The 12,297-nt window shown below is 43.2% G+C and overlaps 1 protein-coding gene across 2 annotated transcripts in view; it reads right to left on the bottom strand.

The window, feature by feature from the left end:
• DCC (DCC netrin 1 receptor) overlaps nt 1-12,297 on the bottom strand; it is a 606,037-nt gene that overhangs the window by 41,007 nt on the left and 552,733 nt on the right. For both annotated transcript variants that reach the window (XM_087772741.1, XM_087772742.1), the window contains exons 22-23: nt 7,017-7,082; nt 4,520-4,682 (exon numbers count right to left, since the gene is read on the bottom strand). In XM_087772741.1, the coding sequence (XP_087628867.1) occupies nt 4,520-4,682; nt 7,017-7,082 (229 nt within the window). The remainder of the gene's footprint in view (nt 1-4,519; nt 4,683-7,016; nt 7,083-12,297) is intronic.

Raw genomic sequence — 12,297 nt, 5'->3', positions numbered from 1 at the left:
CGCGAGTAGCAAATTGAATCAGAGCCAGGAGTGCCTACGAAAAGGTCATCAACAACAAATGAAAATAAATCCTCCCCTGGAATGTTTTGTTTATGCAATGCAGAAGTTGAGGTTCGGCTTCTGAAAATGCCTCTACCCTCAATTTCAGGGAGAGGCAGGATCTTTGCTGTACGTTACATCTATAGAAGACAGTCATAAAAGCTTCAACATCAGCTTCAAACCTCAGCTGCAGCAAGGGAAACGGATGCTTCGGAAGGTCGTGTTGAGATTTACAGTGGGATTCAAATTTAGTCCATTACCCATTTTATAACTGGAGCAGGGACTGGGAAGACAAGGAGTTTGGAATTGAAAAATTGATCTCAGATGGCAGCATTTCTGTTGTTGTTCAACCATTTTACAACATGAAATGCATCCAGCTTGCATACCATAATGATATATATTTTTTTCCTAAGGATGGATATAAAAACAGAGTTCAACTCTGCTCTTAAAATATATATTACGGTCATGCAATCTTGAATAATGAGAGCAGAACTTAAGCTGTTGTTTCCAAACAAATAAACTCTCTCTCTTTCTCGTTGTCTATAGTTTCCAGCACAACAGCGCCGGGGCAGTGACTCCAGCCATTATACAGCACACCCACATAGCTCCGAAGAATATACACATGCTACATAGGATAATTTTTCAAATACTCCAGAATGAGATTACACTTCATTGCCTTCATTTTACGGTTACCTTACCCCAGAGAAAACAGTTAAGGTTGTAACAACTCAGCCTCGTTTATTTTTTTAACCACAACGGAAGATGTCTCCATCTGAAGATCTCGGAAATAAACTGTTCTCCTGGGCAAAACAAGTTTTTGCTTGTAAAAAAACCATGGGTAACCACCCGGTCCTGGTCCGATCAGACGTCTTTTCTCATAGAGCAGGGACAGTTTCCGAGGCAGGACACAGAAGCAATGGCCCCATAAGACGTAACCACCTCCCGCACGATCCCTGAGCCTCCTGCGCTGCTGTTTGCAAAGCACCTTGAAGGTACTCGACAATAAACGTGAACATCACTTCACCTTAATTATCCTTCTGATGCATAAGTTAGTATTTTATCTGCTCTTTACTCTTAGCCTGGCAAAAATGTGCACTTTGCTTTTTGGGCTGGATTAAAGGAAATTCAACTGGTATAGAGGTCCTGTACAAAAAAACCCAAATCATAGAATCATAGAATGTCCTGAGTTGGAAGGGACCCACAAGGATCATCGAGTCCAACTCCTCTCCCTGCACAGGACAACCCCAAAACTCACACCACGTGTCTGAGGGCATTGTCCAAATGCTTCTTAAAAGTTGTCAGGCTTGGTGCCGTGACTACCTCCCGGGGGAGCCTGTTCCAGTGCTCCACCACCCTTTGGGTGAAGAACCTTTTCCTCATGTCCAACCTAAACCACCCCAGCATATCCTCCTGCTGTTCCCTCAGAACAAAACAATTCTTTCTCCAGAAAACCTCCCCTAGTGTTTACAGATGAAAAATTATTTCATTTTGGCCTCTTTATTTCCTGCCAGCCATGCTGAAAAGCTGCAACACCAATACCTGTCTCTCCTATCATCTGGCTCCATGATCCTCTCCCCCTTGGTAAGATCCAGCCTCGTGCCATCGTACAAGAGCTGGGGCAGAGGCCACAGCGAATGAGCAGCCCCGGCGTGGAGGAAGCGCCGAAACCAGGAGCATCTCCAGGGAAGACGGCAGTGACATATGGAGGCTCTTTAGTAGCTGACAACTCATTCCCCGTTAGTTTGAGTTTGATTACGCTTTGGTTAATGCCTCCCCCGAGCCTTCCCAAATGTATTCTGACACATCCCTATTACTTATATAGGACTTAAACCAGTCTTAGCTTATTTTTTGCAGCCTCTTTTTACACCGCTCCCCCACCCAGCACACTAATCGGTTGGGCACTTGCTCAAGACCATGCTTCATTTTTAATGGTTTAAATACATACTATTTACCTACCAGGCTCGGACTAGATGTCCACCCTCACCTTTTCTCCTTTGGTAGTCGTAACCTCGTGTTACCAGTTCATAGGCTAGTTGTTCCGGCATGTTAGAAATTTTTGTTATACCTCGAAGCCTTAAAAAATTCCTGGAAGAAGCAGGTCCTGCAGTTCGGGTGTACGCTGCACAAAGTGATATTTTCCCTTATTTTAAGATTCAACGGGGCTTCATCTTCTCTAAGCTTCAGCTCTGAACTGACCTGCCTGGACCAGGAGTGCATTGAAGGACGGAGCTGACGGGTGGCCCCATCGTCCGTCCTCCATGGCACCACATCAGCAGACACTGCCAGCACAGGGCAGTGAGCATCTTGTGCTGCAGAAGATGTAATTACGGTGAGGGTATAAGTCTCAATTACTGCAGGAGCCATACGTTCCCCTTATGCACAACTGGATAAGTTATTGCACCTGAATCTTTACTCACATTTTTCTCCCCTATTTTTTTCCTGGCATCAAATTGTCACAGGGTTTGTACGGCTGATATTTCATTCTTCCCTAGATGGCAGAGACAGAAAATACCTACTAAGGCACTAGGTCAGTACCAGGTTGTTCTGGATAATATGCTTTACTGTGCTTTGTTCAGCTAACTTTTAATTAACTTAAGAAATATGACCTTCCTCCACAGAAGGCTTACAGGAGATCATTCCATCACCTGCAAGTTTTTGCTCTGGGGAAGGACACATGCATTATCCAGCGAGGCTTGGCCTTTACCCCTACTGCAGTCCTTTTGTTCAGTAGTTCATTGGTGATTTTAAACAAAGAACCAGCTGCCCATAAAAGCCTGAATCTAAACTCTTTGTATCACAGCGTGCATCTCTCCAGGCAGGTCAGAAACAAAGTAATTCCCACCAAGATCCTCTGTTTTGAAGAAGGTCACGTTTTTTCCTGTTGTGCTAAATTTAAGATCCGCTGTTTAATTTGTATTGCCCTATATTTTCCCCACTTTCAGTGCAGAAATGGTCAGTTTAGGGTAACTTGGGTGAGATTCACCTGCCTATAGTATAGACATTTAGAAGTTAAACAGCAACTCCAAATCCACCAGCTTCACTTTTTTTAATCAATGGACGGCAATAAGCATCTTCAAATGGCAAGTCTTCTGATGTCACAGAATAGGACCAATGGTTCTTTGAACGCTCCTGTTCCTCCCCAGGGGCTACAGAGGCGGTCAAGGTTGATTAATTCAAACTCGGATATTTAAGTTTTAGACACCTAATTCTGGATAGATGAATCTCTCTATCTGTTTCTCTTTCTTGTAGTTCCCTTTTCCCTGTTCGGAACTCAAGAGAGCTTTAGCCTTGATTCACCAAACACTACCCAGAAGAATGTCCATTGCCTTCACATGATGGCCTGATTTTCAGGTGTTAAGACTCACAATAGAAGCAGATTTTCAAATCAGTTCATCATTCAACTACCCCAGCACTCCTAAAAGCACGGGCCCTTACCTTTCTGCCTAAATGAGAGCTTTCTTATTTCAAAAATTGACCCTCAAATATCCATCTTTGGAGAAAGCACTTACCCTGGTGACTGTAAAACACTACAAGCTGCCATCTGCTTGTGCTCGACCAGCCCAAAGCTGATTTCAGCAAACACGGGAGCTGTTTGGTCACCCAACCATTCCTTCTTTCCTCGTGCCACATTCTTTTAAGCATCAGTGCAAATCAGTGTCATAGTGTCTTGCCCTTAGCGCAAACATTTATCATTCTTGTGGGCAAGCCATCAGTAAATTTTCTCATGTCCAGTTTTTCACTACGGTATAATAATTCAATGAAGTAATAATAAAATAATGAATAGTACCTTAATTTTCAATTAATTAAATGTGTCAAGCCCAGCTCTGTTTCAAACCCACCTCTAATTTCTCATAAAAACTGAAAAAAGCTTTGTGTTTTATGCTGCTGCCCTTTTATAGCCTTTAAGAAGAACCCTAAAGATTTTTTCCCCCTAATTTTCTATAGATTTTTTTTCAAGTATATGAGAATTATCTGGAGAAACAGTTGTTGATGCTTTTTACTGGCAGACTTTTGGAGACAGACTGTCTGGAGAGGATAACGTCCTCGCAAAGGTTAGGGAGTGAGCAGGACCGTCTGTGTTTTTCAGCTCTGCAGGTGCAGGGCTGCAGAGTCAGAAAGTCTGATAGCATCACCAGGCACAGACAAATACTTTTTTTTTTTCCTTTAAATCAATGGAATTGATTCTTTCCTGTGTCTGAATTATACTTGGCGATATAAACAACAGAGAGCTGTGCGTGGCAGGCTTATTTTTCAAGGCTCGCCATGTTGGGGGTACTTATTTTCCATGGTTTACTCTGCAGCCTGCGGGACAGGGGACATTCTCCACTAGCCACCAACAGCCAGCATCCCCAGGCCCACACCTCCAAAAACTACAGGGGATCCAGACCCAAAAATGCAGTTCAGTCCCAGAACCTCACAGTATGAATGTTATTGCCCATATCTATTTTGAAGCTGAGCATCCCGTGATTTGAGAACATACTTCCTCTGCTGTGCCGAGGAGCGCCTGGTGCAGATGACGGCCACCACCACCACCACCACCACGGTGATGACGCCGATGGTGACGACGATGATGACGAGGAGGTTGCTGTTCTTCTGGGGCGTGACGCTGCCGTGGGGAGGGTGCATCTGCCCGATGGGAGGCTCTGAAAGAAGACAGATGACGAGGGGATGGTTAGCGCTGGATTTGCTCCCCTCCCTCTTTAGGAGTCGCCCATAAAATAAAACACATAAAGCCTGTCAGGTGGCATGAATTCCTCTGAAAAAGCAGAAAGAGGGTACAGAAGGCTGCCATAAAGAGCTGAAATTTATGCCTCGCTGTATTTCAGCAGTATAGCAAACAGGAAAATATTTAAGCAGTAATGACTTTGCATCTTCTGGGTGTTAATAACCTGATGTCGGGAGTCAATAACTCTCATTTTTGCTATTATCAGCTGAAAATGGAAATACAGGGACTATGGATTTTTTCTTTATGGCCTGTATAGTCTTTCTCGGTATTTACAGGCGAACACGTACCTTGTGTATCAGCCAACCTGAATGCCCGATTCATTTGTCAGTACTGCATTCACCCCAGAGTCAGTCTCGCATCACATTATATTTCATTTATTGCTCTGCTGCCCAGATCCCTATGCAACACTCGAGCAGGTTAAGGGCTCAATCTTTGGAAGTGATGAGCTTCCTTAGTTTCAATGCAGCGGCAAGACCGGGACTGAAAATAGCATCATTTCTTGTGTCAAGTCCCAGTCAAACCGACGGCAAGCGGTCACTTCACATTGGTCCCTTGCTTTCAACAGTATTTTCCCTATTGCATGGGGAATAGCACAGTTTATATTTTTATAATCTTGTTGGATAACGCCGCTGTTTACGCAGCGTTGGGCCATATGTTACAGACACCTGCACAAAACAGCGAGTAATCCTTTTGCTCTGCCTGCTAAGGCAATCTTATAGGCATCCTATAAGATTACAAACTCACAAACCCCCAAATATTTTTCCACTTAAGCTTGGAGAAAAACTAAATATTCGGTGCAACAGGATGCAAAGGGAAGAGCACGTCCAAGATTTCAAAAGAGAAGTAACTCAAGAGTTTTCATACGGCATCATCCCCACAACGTCCCATGTATAAATTAAACAATACTTGCCTGGCATCTCATTTTGCCTTTGGTACAACTGAATGTGAAAGGAAAAAAAGGACAAATCTCTCCAAATAACAGTTTTAATTAGCGATAGACATAATTTAATTGTAATATTCTGCCTTGATTTTCTGACCTAATATCCTTTCTTTACCTAACTAATTACACTATTTAAATAATTTGCCCTTTTCTCATCGCTTTCTCAGGCAACTGAATAAGACAAGCAGCTGTGTGTGCCATCCTTTCAGCATTACAACAGTCTAGTACAGAAATCCCAAAGATTTTGGGGTTTGGTTTCTTTTTCATTTCCATGCTGAGTAAAAGGCATTGAAGGAATATACCACATAAAAATACAGAGACTATCAAGAAACACAATTTTTTTTCTCTCCCTACCCTTTATTACAGGCCTTGGAAGTTCTCTTTCCTTCTCAAGTCAGTTTTCCTGTATTTATGAGGAACTACTATAAAGAGCAGGAGAAAAGCCTAAAACAGTGGTGTGTTGGCTGCAGCAAAGCAGGACAGAAAACAAGTAAGAAAATTTTGCATTTGCTCCTTGTCTTGACTGAGGAAAAGCATCAGTATGAGTTAATCAGCTATCTGCCTTGTAATTATTTTGTACTTTCAAACCTCACTTGATACCACATTTGAGGGAATCTTGGCTGTTGTTTCATTCAAATAATGTCAGATGCCAATGCTTCATTAGGCAATGGAGATGGGGTCAGGAATAAGAAGTTATTCATAGCGTATCTACGCCCCGGCTGGCACTGATTAGGTTCAGTTAATTTTTGTTAATCCACAGGGTTTCCTCTCATTCCCTCAAAATAGGTCTTCCTATTTTAGGGCAGGATTAATTAATACAGAAATGGTATTTTCTGCAGAAAGCTTAAATTGAAATATAATAACTTAAAATGCATTTTACAATTCTTTTTAAGCTGTTGCTTTTTTAGAGGCATTCCCATGGCCTGAGATATATCTAAAACTTCTCTTGTGATGGGATTATCATACCCAGCAACATACTTTTGGGAGTACTGTATCAGCTGGAAGTCTGATGGGTAGTTTGGAGATCAGCTTTAAAAAAGCCAAACCAGAATATATGGTGTCCTGACCCTATTTTTTGTTAACATTTCTGGTTAAAACTACTGCCTGGTTTGCAGCAGGTATTTTGCACATGGATGGGATTTTCAACAGCCGAAATAACTCTTCCCTACAAGAAGGGACCTGTGGGCAGGTTGGCTGGCCGCCAAACCATGAGAGAGAGGAACAAGAGAGCAATAAAGAGAAGAAAACTAGGAGGTTATCACTGAAACTGGACTTAATTATGGAGCATGGCTGGACGGAGCCTGTATTTACCATTCAGACTACTCCTGTCAATCAGGTTGGTGTCCACCGGCCAGTAGGAGCCATCCCCATGACGACCTGTTGGCAGAAAAAAATTGCATCAGACATGGCGTGACAGGTAAACCAGCAAAGTCAAGTTTGTTGCTTGCGACAGCGCCTGTCTGACAACATTTAAACCATTAAACAGTGCGGGAAAAGTCATCCCATATGTGCTGGGGGAAAAATCTGTCATCAAAGCAGGCTTTGAAAAGCAAGCTGAATTTCAGTCCTTTGAGCAGCTTGCCTTGTTCCGTTGGGTTTTTTTCCCTCCTCCAGATGTGCTCGTTAGAGTGACAAACTAAGGTCTGATGGCAGCATCTGTCTGTGCCCCCGCCATGGGTGATGGGAATAATTCAGACAGCTGCTTTTGCACACAAGCGGCTGGAACTGCGGCAGCGGGATGGTGCCGTGCGGAAAATCCCGGGCACGCTCTCCACCTGCCAGGTGGCAAACCACCACGATTAAGCAAGCTTTCTTTAATTTATTTCCCTGCTTGTGGAAACACAGTTGTGGAAATACAACCCCACAACTGCTTGGTTTTTACAAAAAGATTGCCTCTTTTCTAACCCTGACGTTAAAAAAAAAAAAAAAAAGGAAAGAAAAAAGAAGGGATATGATTATTATTTCAAAACTGTTTTGGCTGTTGAGGGAATATTTGCACTCCAAATTAATATAGTAAAATTTGAGGTGTTTATCTTTTCCTCTGCTTCATTTTCTCCTGTTTATCAGCTTTGGGCTAAATAGCAGTGATGGTACATCCACATTTCTGCCAAGAGCAGCATCTCTGCTTCCTCATGGCCAACAGAAGGGGAATCGCAAAGGTTGGTAAAGTCCTACAAAGCTCCTCTTTGTCTCTACTGGTATGGGATTGAGCAGTCAAAGTCCATGGCAGAAGTGGTTTGGGGTAAAAGCTGCTCTTCTGGCAACAACCAACCTTATGCCAACAGCATGCTCTTGGTATGGGCATACTGCATTAAAGCAAAGCCCAAAACGTGGCCATCTCCTTCCTCCGAAGCCATTATTTTTTCATTTAAGTCAAATGAGCCTTCCCAGGTGGCACAGTCGCAGCTGATGCAATAGTGCTCTGCTGCAACAGTGGTTCAGGGAAAAACCATCTTCCCGTGAGACAGGCAGAGGCTGCCGAGCAGCACATCAACACCGACTGCATAAGACCCCTGAGCACCATCGTTTTTGGCTCTGCCATCCCTTAGGTCAGACGAATACTACCTGAGGGTGGGTTTTGGTTGGTGAAGGCCCTCTGTAAAAATTCTGAAAACTTAGTGCAGGGCAGGGAATTAGCAGGGATTATCACAGATAACTTCTACATCAAACAACCACCACCTACACCAGATCTCTTGGCAGATCAGCAAAAAACCCCACATTTTCTCACTTTGCCGCAGTTGTTTGTTGCTGTTGTGCACTGTTAAACAACTGCCTTATTCCTCTCCAGAGGTACTTGTATTTCTGTGGATTGCGAAGAAATTCATGTGCATAACTTTGTCTATCAATTTGGAAAGTACTTTGTGATGAATGGCCCTAAATAAATGGAAGATGATTATCATCAGAAGAGACTTCAATGTAATCATCTTTTCAATCAGCATAATTGCACAGCTACAACAACTTCATCCCAAGAAAGCAAGGTTGCAAAATGTTTAGCTGTAAAAGCAGACAAAATAGAGAGAAATGTAAGGTATATAGTAATTCTGTTTACCAAGGTGACTCTTTAAAACAGTCCTATTCATAGTACTACACTGCAGCATGTGAATACGTTGTGACCCTGGGGTTATATTGTGCTTAGGAAACTGGGTATCTCCATGTGAGATTGCTAAATGTTACTATTTATTAGGCCACACTGAAACATCTTAGCGGGAGCCTAACACATTGGAAAATTTAGTCAGGATATTGGAGTCTTAAAAAAACTAACCCTGCATGCTTGACTCTGAAGTTTAGTACTTTTTTAATTAACATAAAAGCACTTTTCAAGGCATTATACCTGACATTTTCATTGTAAAAGTATTTGTGTAAATAGTTACGCATTTCATTTTTGGCTCTGCTATGGTGACCGGCACCTGGAGATGCCATTTATTTGGGATGGCCGCAACACGAAGGCAGCCAGGCAGCAACCAGAGAAAGGGCGGGCTACGCTGTCCATCTTGGGGGGTTCTTGATTGAATTTATGGTAATTCAGCTCTGTTTTGCTATTAAGACACACAAACACTATTCAATATTTGGATAAACAAGGAAATCTAAGCACTTAGGAGATGGGAGGTAAATCTCTGATGCATTGTAAGGTTTTAAATGTTGAAGGGTAGGTAGGGCTTAAACTCCTAAGGATTATCCATGCTCTGTTCCAAGCCAACACACCTCCATGAATCATTTCTTTCACTTGGCAACAGTTTAGGTTATACTTCCTTTAAAAAACTCAAATGATGTGCAAGAGCGTTGCTACTTCAAGGTTATTGCTTCATTCAGTTTCAAGGCCTTAGGTTTTGACTACCTTTATAATAATCTAATGCTAACCTGTGTGCTTCCACCTAATCTTCAATATCATTACTGCACTCGTCTGTTCGTGCTGTACTTGCTATCGCTGTCACTCTCCACCTCCTTCCCAAACCCACCGGTGGCTTTCTTGTCTTACAGAAGACAAGTACGAAATTCCTGTCCCTCTGAGTTTAGATGTAAACCCTCAGTGTCAGCCAGAAAGTCATGTACAAGGTGGTCCCAGCAAAACAGATACATCCAGATCTCATATGGGCTTTTTTGGGGTCAGACAATGGACTCTCTCTTCAACTTCCACCTGATTCCAGTGGAGCTTTTTTGCTTTTCATTATTCCATCTTTTGGAACAAACCATTTTAACATCTTGACTAATCAGCTGTTTCTTTGAGAACTGCCTTTTTTTAATGGAGGTTAAACAGTCTTTAAACTTGATTTTCCTACTTTTTTAATGAGTTGCATTAAAGGTGCTAACATACTTCCAGAGGTACAAAACCCTGCATCCATATGAACCTACACATCATTTCTCACCTCTCGCTTCTCTGTTTAACTTCTGTTTTCCCCCAGGTCTGTCTTTCAAATGTTTCAGTAACTCAAGTCTTTCTCTGAAAAAGCACATCCTTTTCCCACAGCTGTATGTCAGGTGCCATTATATGAAATAAACATTTCAACTTGGTCTTGTTAAGGCAAAAAAAATCCAGTTGTCAGTGACAACAGTTCTTCATCCTCTCAGGTTTCTAGCACTTGGAAATTGGCCAAAAATTCTGTTGTCATTTTGCTGTAAATCTCTTTCCTTTTTCATGCTTTACTCGAGTATCTTCCCTATTTGCAAACTTCAGGTATCCCCACATGGCACTGGCAGATTGAGAAAACAGTCTCTCCTTGCAAAACGCTCGCTGCAAGCCAAGTACCTGAGCTGGAGAACTGGAGGGGGAACGACGCTTGCTGTTGTGTCGTTTGGCTCCTCTGAACCAGACGTGGCCCTGCATTACCACTGTTGCTGTATTTTGTCTTGAACAGTCCAAAATACCAAGAAAATAAGCCGAGCAATATTCTCATATGAGACAGAAGAGACTGTCAGTGATATTTCCTGCCCCATGGGTGCCCCAGGGAGGTTCAAGCACGCAACCTAAGTCATTGGGAGGTTCAAGTGTGCAAACGAAGTCATCGGCTCTCGCAGCCAACATAAGCTGTCAGGCATACGACGCCATCAGAAAAGCTGCTCTTCTGTTTCCACGGAAAAGCTGAGCTCCCTAAGGTAGTTATGGCACTGAGCACTTGGAAACCTGCTCCAGGACAGAGCAGAAGATAGCAAGTTGCCTTCAGGGGGCAGCTCTAGCCCACTGCTGACCTGCAGCCCTACCAGAAACCTGGTGGAATAAGGAAGGTCAGACATAGCAGAGTAAAAGCAGAGTAAGGAGGATGGCTGAAAATAAAGGGGCAATGGGAGCTTCTGCCCAGAGCAGACACAGAGCCATCTGAGAAAAAGAAAACATCCCCCTAGCACCTTGTTCCAATTTGGTGTCATCTTCTGGGAAGGTAGAAATACAAGTCAGAAGAGAGAACGGTTGAATAATACATGTTAGGCAGTTCAGTATCGTTCCAGAGTCTGCTCTTCATCCTGGAAGATGGACACCAGCTCAGCCTGAGATGGCTAACGCCGTGCGGCCACATTGCGTATTTGCAGTGGGTGACACACTGACTTCAGACAGCACCGAGGTGAGGATCCATCTCCACGTGTGCGGCCACTCACAAGTTCCCTCTCTGGTCAGTGATGAGAGAAGGAAACCTCACAACCATGACTGAACCTGCTTATCTTGGATGGGAAAAGCTGTTTTTTGAAGGTACCCACCTCTCGCCATTGACCACCCTACATGGCAGACTTTGGGATGTACAATATTAGCTTTCATCGCTGAGGTTCTGCATCCATCAGCATATAAACAAGTCAGAGCACAAAGACTTGTGTCTTCTTCCCACCTGTGGTCAGCACCTGATAATGAAGGAGACACCCACGTTGTCCTGGTGACAGCTGAAGAGCTCAGTGAAGGCAGGGGTGTTTCCAAGTTTGCTTATCAGCAAGTATAAACTGGAAGACTTCTTGGAAAGATGCTGGGGCGCGGGGCCAAAACGCAAGATTAGGTGAACAGATACCACAATACCTGTTGACTTTCTAGTCCTTCTGTTTCAAGTGCATCCAGAGACAGTTGTCTCAACTACGTCTCAGCGTAGCAGGAAACACAACCAATATGCAGGAATAACCCTTCTTTAAATTTCAAGCATGCTTTGCCTTCTGAGATGCCTTCCATTTTTTGGACCTTAAGAAAGAGGTCTGACACCTGCTTAGTAAACATAGCCAGATGACAGTTTAAAGGCTTTTTTTTTTTCCCCCCAGAAGGGGTTATTCTGATAAATGGGATACTTATTTCTTATCTCTAGCGAGGAGCATTACAGACCACTGCATTATTTGTTTAGGAAGCGGCTCTTTGAAAAATATCTGAACTGTTCCTTCTTTCACTCCTGCTACATTCAGAGTTTGCAAAATAGCTTCAGAACCGAAAGCCCGGAGCCATCAAAAGCTTTAACAGAAAAAAAAAAAGAGGCAAACTCGATGCCTTCTGCAGTCACAGTATGAGATGATGTGACTGTTTTGGGGCTGATATCAGGCTGTAGATGTACCGGCAGCCGTTTTCACGCAGGAAGGCATGTGCAGAAAAATGAGCACAGGAAGGTTTCAAATGGGCAAACAGCACCACGCCTGC

Source organism: Nipponia nippon, unplaced genomic scaffold (assembly GCF_047370975.1).
Source record: "Nipponia nippon isolate SJK-2023a ecotype South Korea unplaced genomic scaffold, ASM4737097v1 scaffold_37, whole genome shotgun sequence".
Taxonomy (NCBI): domain Eukaryota; kingdom Metazoa; phylum Chordata; class Aves; order Pelecaniformes; family Threskiornithidae; genus Nipponia; species Nipponia nippon.
This window is presented reverse-complemented; position numbering and strand designations above follow the sequence as displayed.